This window comes from Pempheris klunzingeri, chromosome 23 (assembly GCF_042242105.1).
Source record: "Pempheris klunzingeri isolate RE-2024b chromosome 23, fPemKlu1.hap1, whole genome shotgun sequence".
NCBI lineage: Eukaryota > Metazoa > Chordata > Actinopteri > Acropomatiformes > Pempheridae > Pempheris > Pempheris klunzingeri.
The window spans coordinates 4,608,723-4,622,977 of NC_092034.1; the positions used below are offsets into that span (position 1 = coordinate 4,608,723).

Genomic DNA, 14,255 nt, shown 5'->3' on the forward strand with positions numbered 1-14,255 from the left:
TTTCACCCAACTGCTTTTGTGTGTTTTTGTTAGTGGTGTGATTTAATTTGTATAAAGTTCTTCACTGTAACAATTCCATGGCTGATTTTCTTGTTTTGTTGTGATTAAGTCATTTCTATAATGATATTTAATGTCCTTATATGATAGTCGTGAAGCAGACACACGGTCTGATATGGAGGAAAAGAAACACAGGGGTTAAAAGGTACTTGTCTTAGACTAGTAGGCCACTAGGACACCCAGGTAAGTACTTATTTTAAATCAAATGTTCATACCAAAAAGGATTTAGAAGGACTGTTTTAGTTTTGCCAGCAGAGGGAGTAGTCTGCACAATGACTTACAGTAAACGGTGGCTTTCATGAAATCACTTACTAAAACCATAATGTCATAATGTCGGCTTTTATGGTGCCTCTAATTTTCAGTTTTTGTTGACACTGTCATAGAGCTAGTAAAGGGGAAACCCATATTTCAAATGTGAGGTGGTTCCTTAATTTCTAGCTAATCCTGGGGCTCTGTCTTGTGTCAAAATCTAGTTTTAATACATTTTCAATACCTTAAAGCCTTTGTGTTAAATGATAGAATTAGTACTAATACAGTAAATCAGAGTGGGGAAACCATCACGCCATTGTTTACTGGTTTGTGGTCCAATGAGTGACATGATGGGAGATCAGAGGGTGTTTACATTACACACATTACATCACCAATGTAACTCCAGAATCAGGTTAAAGGGAAATTCCACCTATTTTACAAAAAGTCTGTTTAAAAGCCTACTATAAATATTTGTATGAAGCCTTTTTGTGGATCCAGAAGGAGCTCCGCGATGTCTGATAAATTACCTCAAGTGATGTCACATGAGTCAGCGTCAGTTGGGGTTGAAGACTCCGAGTTTGACAGTGACAAAAACCTGGAGGTGAAGTGAGCAGACATCTGTCACAGCAGCATAACACAGCCTAAACTGTGGGCAGTCGAGATGCATTGTGGGTAATGTAGGCCCTAGGTAGGTCTTGACAAGGACAACGAGCCGTGTGGAATAAAAAATACATTGTCTCTGGTTCTGCTGCTTTTTTCCCATTGGAAACGTTAAATCAGTGGAATACTCTTTCATACAGTCACACACACATCTGTTTACCTTCAGTCAATAAAAACAACTCTGATGGATATGGCTGCTTTAATCTATATTCATGTTATTGTCCACCAAAAATCAATAATGTTTTGGTCTGTAGCTCACTATTTTCTCACTTCCCTGCTTTGTCTGTGGCCCCAAATTCCCACAGACATACATTTCTATTGAATTTATTGGGGACTATTTTTCAGTTGAATATATCCTGGTGAAAAGGCAAATAAGGGTCCAAGTTTATATCTTTGTGACTCATAAATGCTTGTTTTTAATAGTTTTTGACCATAATTGGCCACAATCACATGTTTTTGTTGTGGACAAGAAGAAAAATACAGAATATTTCCCTACTTAATCCTCTAAATGTCATGTTTCGGATCCAGATCACCTTTTATCCCCTGCATGTTACATTTCACCAGCACAGGATGTTGTGTAGGAGGCAACATTTCTCCTCCTGTCTGACACAGACAGACTCTTTGTTTATTGGGGGCGGAGATTTGAAACCACTTTGGAAACAGATAAAGGCATTTTGAATCTATTTCTACCGGGCCAGGAGTTATGGGGACACAAACCAAGCCTCCAGTCCCCTCTGCAAAGCCTGTCTGCCATTGGCTGGAGTCAACCAGAAGTAAAAAAAAAAAAGAGAGAGAAAAACCCCGCTTCTGACGTCAGTGGAAATCCCCTTTATCTCAAGTCAAAACAACATTTTTAAAAATATACCCTAAAACACAGACTATAAATGCACTCTTTTTAGCTTTATTACAGCTGATTATTAGCTATAATAATCCTAATAAATTAACAACATCATAAATAGCTGCTAAAAGCTTTCATTAAAGGCACTTGTGTGTGATAAAAGAGTCCAAACGCGCATTTTGTGCGTAAAGGCGCATTTACATAGAGATTGTCAGGGTGTTGTCAGCCATACCGTGACTGTCATACCCAGCCAGAAATATCCGCCCAGCGTTTCAGATAAGCTGTGAACGCTTTTCGTTTAGTTTCGCTTTTGTGTTCGGGGTTTCCACCGGTGGTGTGATGTCCACGTCCAGCCCAGGCTCCTTCCTCACCCTCAGACGCAGACGCAGACGCGCAGGATCGGCTGTTCGTACCCTGTTAGGAGCGACCACTGACTGACTTTTGCCTCATGTGCTGAACTTTGGACGACGTGCTTTGTGATTTGCGGAAGCCTGAAGCGAGGCTGCGCTGCCTCCGGTAGCTGGAAACGAAACTCTGAAGGCGCAGAGCGATCGACCTCACGTAAGGAGAAACATGAGGTTTTTTAACGTTTTTATTGGTTTTTAAAAACACCTAAACTGTCTCTGCTTCTGCCTCCTGGCCTGCCTTTGCTAAAAAAACGCGTCGATTTACATAAAAAATACATGTTTCACAATACTGAGACAGCTGCCAAGTGATCCGGCAACAGGCCATAGTTTGTACGCTGTTCATATCATTTCTTTATAGACGCTCTCAACCTACATTTTTATTACAGACTGAAGTAACTGTGAGAGGCAGAGAGAGGAAGGGGTGTTGAATAAAAGCGAAAGTTGCAAGTGATATGTCAGTGTATTAATAACAGGCTGAAAACGGAGAGACGCTGCAGCCTTCTTTACATGTTGGAGTTTGCAAAGGTATGCACATCAGGTGCAAAGTGGTGGAGTGCTAGTACCTTATCGGAATATTTCCATATACTTCCACTATGCTACACTTAATGGGGAAATGTACTTTTTTTCAATTTGACAATTACTTTTCAGGTTAAAATGGTGCATTAAAAACATGTGATAAACTCGTAAAGTACTAAGCATATCAAAGGTTAAACCACTGGTGTGTTGTGTATCAGCCACCGAAGGAGTCTCTGGTGGCTTTGCATGGACTCATGTCCCTGTGGTCCATTTTCAAACAAAATAAATAAAGTCAGCAAAGTTTGCACGCACACTTCATGCAGTGAACAGCAGAGTCCCATCAGTTAACAGTGCAGTTCGTCTAAACATCACTGCAAAGCAATTAAAAACAAATCCCATTTTATTGATTTATTTCTTTCCCCATCTTTTTTTTATCTTGTGGACCCTTCAGGCGTCTAGTTTGGGCAACATGAACCTCCACCTCTGTCAGCTACAACAGTAAAATGCAGCGTTACACATTGCTGCATCAGTATTTGCCATCTTATAATGTTCTTTTTCAATCTTTTTTTTTAATAAGTACATGTTTTTAAATTGTTGTATCAGTTCTTTTACTCTAGTAGAGGATCTTTGTTCTTCCACCACTGTCAGGTGCAAAGTGTGAGATGCTTTTGCACATTTGTATGGTGATAGCTTGTAGTCTGGTAGGAAATATATAGTAATATGACTACAGTATGTACAGGAATACATAGAGTGCATTTGCATGGCGGGAGCTAAGCTGCATTGTATTTATAGGCTCTATAAAAGAAGGAAGTAATTATTAATTTGTTCTCCTCTAAAGCACAAATGGATTCTGTATGTACCTTTGTATGTAATGTACCTTTAATACCTTCAGTATGTCAATTGATCATGTCAACATGATGCATATCCTTTGAGAAATGTGTGTGTATATGTATCAAAACATCATGGCGCACACACACATCGTAAGGAGAGTTCATTATCACAGCCTCACAGCTTTAATCATCGTTATGAACCTGATGTTTCAATATTCTGATCATTTCTGAAGCTGCACGGAAAAATAACATAATTTTCTAGCTTTGTAACTGATGAGAATGGATCATCAGCACAGTAATTAAAGCAGAAACACATTAAAACATGTTACAGCTTAAACATTATTTCATTGATTTAAAAAAAAAATGATGGCTGGCTGTTTGTTTTCCCACATAAGTGTTAACATTTGTTGTTATGTAAATGTGTTCTTCGCAGGATGTTCAGCTCTTTGACATTGGTGTAAGAACAAGGCATGGACGGTGAGAGAAGTGATGGAGGCGGCGAAGCGGAGGTGGAGGATGAGTTTGCGTGCGCTGGAGAGCTGCGGGGATCTCTGGCCTCCCTGCACAGCACCGTGGAGCGGATATTCAGGGTGTCATTTGGGATCGGGGCCGATGATTTGTCCAACAGCAACAATGGGCAGATATGGCTGAAACTACAAGGGCAGAGGAACAATGTGAAAGCAGCCAAAGTAAGGCACGGTTTCCTTATTTTGTCGTACATCAGTCAGCTTGTGAAGGCACCACACCGGTTAAGCTGTTACTGCCATTTCCAGTGCAGTTAGGTTACAATGTGCTTAGTTAAAAGGCATTGTTCCCGGGAAATGACTCACTGAGTCGAGTTTCGGTCCAAATATGTGGTGACACATGATGAAAATGAATTCTGTTAACTCATAAAAGCACCTCGGTGACTTACAAAGGGACTGCCACTGTTTGGTCGCTGAACCAGCACAGAAGCTCTGCTGAGCAACTTGTGGCCAAAACAATAAAAACTAGTAACGACATGACTGTAATGGACATTTACGAGCATGTATATGCAAGCCGCTGCTCAGAGCTCAGCTTGCCGAGTTAATATTTTTTATTTTAACATACTTTCTCTGTCAACTTTCTACTTCCTGCCCAGCCAGAAGACTTTCCAAAAAAACAAACTGACATATTTATATGTAACTCTTCTTTATAGTATCCCAGTCCTGCTCCCAAGTATGAACGAACAAATATGAAGAAGAAGAACGGTACAAGACTGCAAGAAACAAAAAATAATTATTATTTTGAGAGCAGAAAAGCCACTCATTTAAGGGCATTCGTTCTCTCAAGTCAAAACAATAGTCAGGTATCCACTGAAACAGGATGCGCTTGCTGTAATCCTTCCTGCTGTTCATACTGGCTGTTAAAAGATCCCGATCCCTTCATGCATTTTTGATACAGTAGAAATACTGTTTATCTGAAGCTAACTGAAGCTTAAGTGTTTCAAATCTCTGTGTCTCCATGTACGTGTCCTTTTTGAGCCACAGAGGAGGAATAATAACACAAAGAGGGAAACTCCTGAAAAGATGTCCACTTGGTTAGTCAAGCTTGGACAGCTGCAGCCTCATGTGAGCTACAGGCAAACTTTTCAGTACATGTTTGCCTGAAAGTAGGACTGTAATTAGGAAAGGATCTTTTAATGGTCAGTATGAACAGGAACGATTAATGTCAGCAAAGCCTGTTCCCAGTGTTCATATGTGTGCCTGACTATTGTTTTTATTAAGACAGACTTCCTTCAAAGTATGAAAGAAATCACATTTTCACATTGCACTAGTTGCTGCGACACGTCAACATTGCCGCCATTTTGGACCGGGCCTGGAAAAACAAAAGTAAACGGGGAGCTGCGTTTTTTCTGGACAAAAACCACCATAAAGTTTACATTTCCCAACATAGTCGTCTTGATATTGAAGGGTTTATAATCTTCATGGAGTAGTAAAGAAATAGTTTTCAATCTTAAAACCCTTGAATGTCAAAAGGACTAATTGAAATTGGTTGAGGAATGTAAACGTCATAGCGCTCATTGAGAAAAGCTTCCAAAGTATACTTGAATGTGGTCACAGGCCAGATTTGTCTGGTCCAAGATGGCGGCGATGTTGACATAGGAGGCAGTGGCCAGTGCGTGTCTATGTGTGTAATGAAATCCATGTCATATGGTTGAAAGCTCCAGAACGGATCAAGCATTATTTTACTGATGTTAAATGGCGAACTGGTACGATTGTTTTCTCAGACTGGACGCATAATGTTTAGATTATGTCTATTACTGCAGTATTTTCACCATGACGACATTATAACAGGACAATAATGACTCAAAATATTTCTGTCTTGTAGTTATTTGTCAAAGGACTAGTGAACCAGGAGCAGCAGCAGGAGGTTTCCTATCCTGGGGTTCTTCACTGCGTCTTCTGCGGAGCCAGAGGGCTGTTCATGGACTGCCTGATAAAAAGCACCTCAGCACATATAGTGGTGAGTGTTGCATTGGGAGTCTTCATTAAGGCAGCATTCAAAGATCACAAGCTAAAGATCTGAGAATTGAAACGCTTGAACGAGCCAAGATAATAATTTCTAAGTTGTCACATCCTTTCCGTGACGTCCGCTGTATATGCAGCACTCTCACTTCTCTCGCTGCACACATCCTCCACCAGCACCATCAGATCAGTGCCTCATTCTTAGTGTACTTAATGATATTGACTAATAATGTGTTATCTTGGTATTGAACGAAAAATTTCAGTATTTGTCAATATCAATGTTGCGTCATCAGCCAAAAATGTGTCACACCCTCACTGTAACATGTGGTGCTGTCACTGGGATTTTTTTCACCTATTGTGAACATTGTTAGAAAGAAAATATACAATTGGGAAATAAATGGGAAATTTCATTACTTCTGACAACTTTCACTTCTAGTTTGTACAGATTCCTTGGAAATAATAATAATAATGTGTCAGTTTTAAGTCAGAAGGGACTGGTCGCAAGCTTAATTTTCAGTTTCATTTTATGTGGACTGGCTGAACTGGCATATGTCATAAGTAAGTCACCCACATCAGTAACCTGTGCCAAAGGTGTCATAAGCAATGTGATGTGATTCACATGATATTATATTCGTTTAAGCTATAAACGTGTCGAAGTAAAGTTGCTGAGCTTTGTTTTTAGCAGGTTGTGTGAACACAGTGTCTAAAGTCCAGTCCAATAAGAACGGAGCATTTTCCCCAAAAACTAAACTAGCAGACTGTTAGGAAATAGAAAATGTGCAGGCACGCTTATGTTAATACATTTTTATGTTAGTACATTTATGCTTTATTATCATGAAGTTTTAGCCTGATGCAGGACTGTGTGATAGTTGCTGTGACCTTTATACAGACCAAAGAGATGTGTGTTGGTGTAGGATTTATCAGACTGTCCTTGCATTCTTGAGATAAAGAAGAGTTCGAGAAGGCCTTGAACAGTGAGACACAGACTGGAGACACGGAGCTCTGTCCGAGGTTTTATCATTACCTCAGGGGCCTTGTCACCTGACTGGACTAGACACTGCGTGTATACACCTGGCGCTAATGTTAGCCCTGTTTGCCTCCAAATGTAAATACTTACATCAGCTGGGAAGACCAAGCCCCAGGAGCCTAACTCCTAGTTGTTCTGATTGTGGTGCTGCGACACCCTCATGGGCTCTCACACATTCCACATGGGAGCTTTTTTACATGTGACATCTAATGGAGATATTCTGTAATACTGCTCCAGTCACGTCTTGGGTTTAATATCAAACTTGAGTTTTTTCCTTGCTCAAAGGTTCAAACGAGTCCTTTTAGGGCCGGTACAACCAGTACTGTTGCCTCCTGGGACACTTTCTTGCTGACTTTAACCCTGCATGAACAATCGCCTGTGTGTAAAAGCAGCATGGGTGGAGCGTCACATGCAGGCGAGCACACCTTCCTGATAGATTACTTTGTTTGTTGTTTTTGTAATGTGAACAAACTGCCTTTCTGTCATATGCCAAAGCACTTGGAACCGCCTTGTTGCTAAAGGTTTCTGTACAGATAAACTTGCCTTGCCTTACATCACAATCAATCACAATTTTACATTTGTAAAATTTGTGAAAAACCTTAAGCATCAAAACAGCTGCTTGCATTGTTTAAAAGCATTGTTTTCAGACTGAACGTCCACTTAAATTTTTAATTTGCAATCATTAAGAACATCAGGATTAATGTCATTCTGCTTTCGTCTCATCAACCCAGGTTGGCTCTACAGGATTCCTGCTTATATCAGGTCTTATAGAGCCGGTGGTGAGAGCCTACTCCCTTATTACAGATCTGGTGGAGAGGTATGAAGGCACGCAGTCCAGACGTCCTGAGACTGGGGAGAGAGCTCCTGGCGAGTCTCTGGATTCACGCCGGGCCTTCAAAGCTCTAGTGGAAAAATGGGAGGACAGGCACATCCTGGATCTCCTGGTACTGCCGGGGTCAGTGAAGGAAATCCTGCTGGATTTGGTGAAAGAATCGGGGGCCCAGTCAAGTCCCAACCTGGCTCTGCCAGATGAAGGGGCAACATCACATGGGGCTTCAGAGGGTAGATTGGACAAACCCTCTGCCATCACGTACACACTCCCTCAGACTTCTGACACTGCTGATCAGTGGGTTGAAGGGATGTCTGCAGGTTCAGGGAAAGACTCTGCAGCCAAGGACTCCTTCTTCCAGTCTGCAGCTACCCAAAGGAGGGCAGAGGGTGCGGAAGAAAAACTCATGCATGCTCCACAGGAGGTGGGAGAAGAGGAGCAGCTGGAGCAAGTGGCCATGTTAGACATTATGCTGAAAGAGGGACATGGGGAGGAGGAAGAACAGGAGGTACACTTGTCAGTGGGAAACAAAGAGTTTTGGCTTCTTTTGAAGTTCTTCACAGCCATGGGGTACACAGAGGATGTCGTGAAACGAGTCCTTGCACGAACTGGCCCTAAAGAGGCCTCACAGATACTGGACTTGGTTCAACAGGAGCAGGATCGCAGTGACCGGGAGCAGACAGGTCAGCGTGGCCAAAACCAGAAAAACCAAGGCGTTGTTGCCTTGACTCAAAGCGAGAGGAACCGACCTTGCGAGACAGAGCACAGAAAAGATGACGAAATGGCAGCAGGAGGAGATACGGTGATAAGCAGTAATGGAGAGGTGGGAGAAGTTGCAGAGGGACAGGGGGACGGGGCAATAGGAAGCACAAGACACTTTGATGGAGAGGTTGGTGAAAAGGAGGATGGACACGAGGAAGACTTTGTCCTGGGTGTGTTGAAGAAAGCTGCAGCCAGCTGCGGGTACATGGAGCAGAAAGTAGCCAACGTTTACAAAATGTTGCCTGATCGATCGACTCGCCAACTGCTGCTGGAGCTGCAGAGAGGGGGAGTCAAAGAGGCAGACGCCTTCAGAGAAGGACCGAGAGAGATGGACGACGTGGTGCTGGAGAAAGAGGGACCGAAACTTGGACCAGCAGAAGATGAAGCAAGAGGAGAAATGGAGCTTTTCATACCTGCAGAAAGGAGAGAATTCAATCATAAAGGATGGGTAGAAGTGCCAACCCTTCCTGTTCCTGCTGCAGAGCCAGATTTTTTTACTTATTATAAGCCCCAGCAGCCAAAGCAACACCAGCCTTCCAAGTCACAAACTCCACACCAAATCATCCTTCCTGAAGTCAAAGGACCACCCATGTCTACTTATACCTCATCCTTAGACCCTCCACAAACCAATTTCCATTCCAACAAACAATTTAGCCAAACCATGCACTGGCCTGATTCATCCACATCAAAACAAAATCCCCCAACCCAAGACACCATATTAAACCCAAAGTCCGACGCGCTCCAAGCTCCTCAACCCCCCATTTTCACAAGGAACGACTCGTCTCCCACCAGAATGTGGGAAAGACGAAGCTTCATGGCCTCTTCTTCAGTGGTGGTGACGGGGGAGCAGCGTTTCCTGGAAGGCCTGCAGACGCCCTTTGACCTTCAGCTGACAGACAAGCCTGGAGACCCAAAACTGAGGGCAGTCATCATCGATGGGAGCAATGTGGCCATGAGGTGGGTATTGCAGAAATAGTGGGAAAAATTCTCTAAAGTATGTATTTTATAGTATTATAGTATTACATTATTTATTTTATTTGGGATACTATGGGATGGAAATTTAGGTTGTGTGTTTTAACCATTTGCTGTTTGAGGAAAGATGTAAATGTAAAGGATTGTATATATATAAATATAAAAGCATATTACGTCTAGCTGTGAGCTTCAACATGAAGTGCTACAAGGATCTTTTTCATCATGTTCTTGTCAGGGTAGGTCCCATCATCAATAACAACTCTTCATATACTATCCCATGTCTGCCACAGCCACGGGTTGGGTCACTTCTTCTCCTGTCGAGGAATCGCTCTGGCCATCCAGCACTTTTGGGACCGAGGCCATCGTCACATCATTGCACTCCTGCCGCAGTGGAGACAGAAGAGCGACCCCAAGATCAAAGGTAACACTTCCTCGTGTTTACTTACCCATATAATCCCAATATTTGAGAGGCTAGAACAATGTGATCTTTGGCATTTTTGCCTAAAAAAACACATTATTTACATTACTGTTTTATCCCATTTACTACATGGGATGGTTCATTCACATTAGATATTTGTAAAATGTATTTACACTGTATTGATTACAAGTTTTTATAGAAAATAAGTGTAACATGCAAACCTTAGAAAGAAAAGTGTCCTCTCCATTCCATAATACCTATTTGGTTCCTCTTTCAGGAATATTAGTAGTGGAACTAATATCTCCATCTTGATCTCCTCCATTCTGAATGCCAAGAACAGTTTCCCGTATAGTTTTTGGTTCACAGTTTGAATGCATAGTGTGGTTTTAAAATGACAAACTCATGTGCACTGCTTTTGATTTGACTCTGAGTCACATGCATCGGGAAAACAAATCAGAAATGGGCAAACATGTGAGTGTGTGGGCGTGTGTTTTCCAGACTGTGCAGACTAAACATAGCGTTGTTTGTTCCTGTCTCTCAGAGCAGCACTACCTGACTGTGCTGCAGAAGCTGGGCCTTCTCTCCTACACCCCCTCCAGAGAGGTCCAGGGAAAGAGGATCAGCTCGTACGACGACAGGTAGGCAGACGTGTCATTGTACTGCTGCTGAAAATAGACTTATGTTAGGCATAAGTGGCATCAGAGAAGGACATTTATTAACATAAAGTTAGTGGTTTCACTAACCGGCAGCTGTGAAAGTGAATGAGAAACACCCTCACCGCCCTCAGCTCCTCAGTGTTTGAAGCCGCCACTGTGGGGCGCCAAAGACTTTTGAAAGACTTCAGCTCATTTTCCAGGTTGCTTTAAAGTGTTTGATTCCTCTTTTTCCCCGTTTCTACAGATTTATGCTGCAGCATGCACAGAAGACAGACGGAGTGATTGTAACTAACGACAATCTGAGAGACCTTTCAGATGAGACCGCTGCCTGGAGGGACATCATCAAAAAGAGGTATAAACACTCCACACATCACTCCAATGAAGTCTTCCTGTAAGGTGAATCAAGATTATGTTATATCAACCGGCAAAGTAATGTTTTTAACTCTAAAAGCGGTAATTTTACTTCAATTTAAGTATAGTTTGTATATGTGATGTGTCAAATACAGTTGGATATGCAAGAGTCCATTCACCTTTTAATAATGTACTGGTTTAGACTGTTGGCCGGACAAAAAAAGCATTATGAAGGTGCCACTTTGGGCTCTGGGTCATTGTGATGGCACGCCTCAGTATCTTTTTTAGTTTTTATAAATCAGACATCAGTCGATTAATAAATTGAGAAAATAATCAGCAGGTGAATCAACTGTACAAAACAGTTAAACCATAGCTCTACCCCAACCAGCAACAAAAGAAAAACCTGCGTATGCATCAATTCATGAGTGATAATAATCTAATTATAATATGGAATAATATAACAGTCACAGGGGACACTTCTCTGCATTGAGTATACCTACTTTAAGTGCCACATTTTTCTGATTATATTCACATACTTATATTTAAGAAGCACTTTTACTTGTAACAGTATTTTTGCAGTATATTATTAATTAGAGTGAAAGATCTCTGCAGTGTATGACTGTTACTGCTGTAAAAGTAACATCTTCCACGTCATTTCTCTCAATCAACAAACAAATACAATAGTTTAGAGAGCTGAAGGCTAAAGGACTAGTCTGCTAATTAAATGGTGTGATCTCATGTTTATTCCTCAGACTTCTTCAGTACACGTTTGTTGGGGATCACTTCATGGTGCCGGACGACCCTCTGGGCAGAGGAGGGCCTCACCTGGATGACTTCCTGCGCTCGGACCACAGGTATAAACAACCACACACACAGATTCAGGATATCATGAGAAAATATTTTTCTCATGTTCTCTTTGTTTCCTCTCAGGACTCCCAATCCAGGGAACCACTCTTTTGCCGGCGTCGCCACCACTTTCCCTCCCTTCAAACCTCCGCGCTCCCAAACCGAGGTCCTGAACTTCCGCGACCGGACGCTGGGTGGAGCTCTGGATGCGACACGTGCAGGGAGCAGGGGGAGAGGGAGGGGACACGGAAAGGGATCGGACTTGGGACACCAGCAGAGGCAGCACAGGAGCCCGGAGGAAACAGCCAACCTGAGAGAGCAGCTCTGTCAGGTGTTCACAGGCCAGGACAACATGGTGGCGCTGGTGCTGCAGTGCCACCAGGCAGAGACGGACATCAACGTGCTGTCGGATCTGATCTTGGAGCAGCAGAAGGACTAGGCATATTTCATTCTTTGGGCCTTCAGTAAATTCAGACTTTTCTAATGCAGAATTTTGCCCTGGTTTAAGGGAAATACTTGTGTCTCCCAACAAAGCAGACAATCACACTGGCTAATCTGGTATTTCCAAAAATACCAGATTAAAAGACAAATGGTGGGACTTTATGTTGGCAGTCCTGCATACATACAATTTAACTACGAACAAGGTCCCTTACCATATGTATTGCAGTTGCTCTCCAACATCAACAAATAACTTGTACAAGTGAAGATTACAGTCCACTTTACCTGTAGATGAGAAATATTCTGTACAGACTTTTATATCCAAAGTGAAAAATACCCTTATGTAATTTATTACAACTAGATTTTAGACCTATCAAGCAGGATTGGACTAGTTTTCCCTACAGCGAGAGTCCAGATACAGTTCCAAACATGAGTGACAGCTCCTGTTCCACCATGTTCCCTAACCAAAGCAACCTTGCCTCCCCCTCATCCGTCAGCGGCCTCGACTCATCTTCCTCCAAGTGCCTCACCTCCATCTTCTCTGCCTGCATCCCTCTCCTCCCCCTCCGTGTCATATGTCGATCCTATTCAGGACCAGAGTGGAAAATGAATTAAGCTACATAATAAAGGGTTGTCAGCTACAGTCACTAGGATCACAGCACTGATCAGAGAATCAACACTTAAATCAACAAATAAAGGATTTTTTGTCCCACATTATGGACTCAGCAGGGTTTTAGCCATGCTAGTGGTGTGGTAATGTCAGCCCTCTGGGTCAGTCAGCGTGTCCCAGACTTTGATCCAAACTGAAATATCTCCACAACTATCTCATGAGTTCCTGTGACATTTTGCACAGGCATTCATGGTCCCCAGAGGATGAATCTTACCGACTTTGATGATCCTCTGACTTTTCCGCTGCTGCCGTCATCATGTTCACATTTGTGGTTTTGTGCGAAATGTCCCAAAATCAGCACAGTAGTAAATCAAAGCTTTGATTTATGACTAAATACCAGCAAAGCCAATGACATTCCCATCAGCCTCAGCTGTACTGAAATGGCTAATTAGCACGTGTGAGATTGAGCTGCTAGCATGGCTGTCTAGTCTTAGTCTTGTTTACTGTATTTTTATATGATTAAAAACACGACCAGCGCTTAATTACGCCCATCAAACACCTTCCTCAGGGTTGTTTGAACAGTTATGAGGTCACTGGTCCGCTCTGCAGCCGATATGTACATATGCTGATTGTGTTTTTCGTCATGCAGCCACGTTAACGGGGTTATTCATTCTCTCTCTTGTCTTTTACTATTGTTAGCACCAACAGCTCCTTTCTTGTCGGAATTAAAAATGCTGTGTGCGTACAATGTTTGAGAACAGTTCTTTTTTGTAGAAAATGAGCAATATTAAAACTATTTTTGTGTTGTATTTCTGAAGTTATAGTAACCTGCTAAACTATATTTTTTTTAGTTGTTAAAATGTGATGTGAGTAATACTGAGTATATTTGTGGAGATTTGTATAAGATGGTTTGATTTGGTTCAATTTGTCTGTGCATTAGCACCACCACAATGCAGGAATATAGATAGAATAGAGATAGAATAATCTTATTTGCCTTGTTTATATATGTACATTTATTAAAGACCTTGATACCGAACGCTGACCAAGTTTCTGTATTAAAGGTTTCCTCGAATCAAGAGATAAAAAAAGTAAAGGTACTGTGTTTGCATGGTACTCTAGTCCTCTCTGAAGGTCTCCGTTTTGCTTATTTCAGTCGTCTCTGTCCACTTATTCATAATAATTATAATATCAGGGTTGTATCGGAGTGAAATTCCTTTGATAAAAGTTTCTGTGCTTTCTAAACTAATCAACAAAAACAGATCAAATCAGATACGATAAGATGAAATTGATAAGATGGCACCAC

At 41.9% G+C, this 14,255-nt stretch overlaps 1 protein-coding gene across 1 annotated transcript; it reads left to right on the forward strand.

Annotated features, from left to right (window-relative positions):
• The first annotated feature begins 2,285 nt into the window (after window positions 1-2,285).
• Window positions 2,286-13,999, forward strand: khnyn (KH and NYN domain containing). Its single transcript, XM_070854506.1, has 9 exons — window positions 2,286-2,365; window positions 3,991-4,246; window positions 5,907-6,041; window positions 7,802-9,618; window positions 9,924-10,054; window positions 10,593-10,689; window positions 10,952-11,059; window positions 11,811-11,912; window positions 11,989-13,999. The coding sequence occupies exons 2-9, from the start codon at window positions 4,028-4,030 to the stop codon at window positions 12,341-12,343; spliced, it is 2,964 nt and encodes a 987-aa protein (XP_070710607.1). The 5' UTR covers window positions 2,286-2,365; window positions 3,991-4,027; the 3' UTR covers window positions 12,344-13,999.
• The last annotated feature ends 256 nt before the right edge of the window (window positions 14,000-14,255 follow it).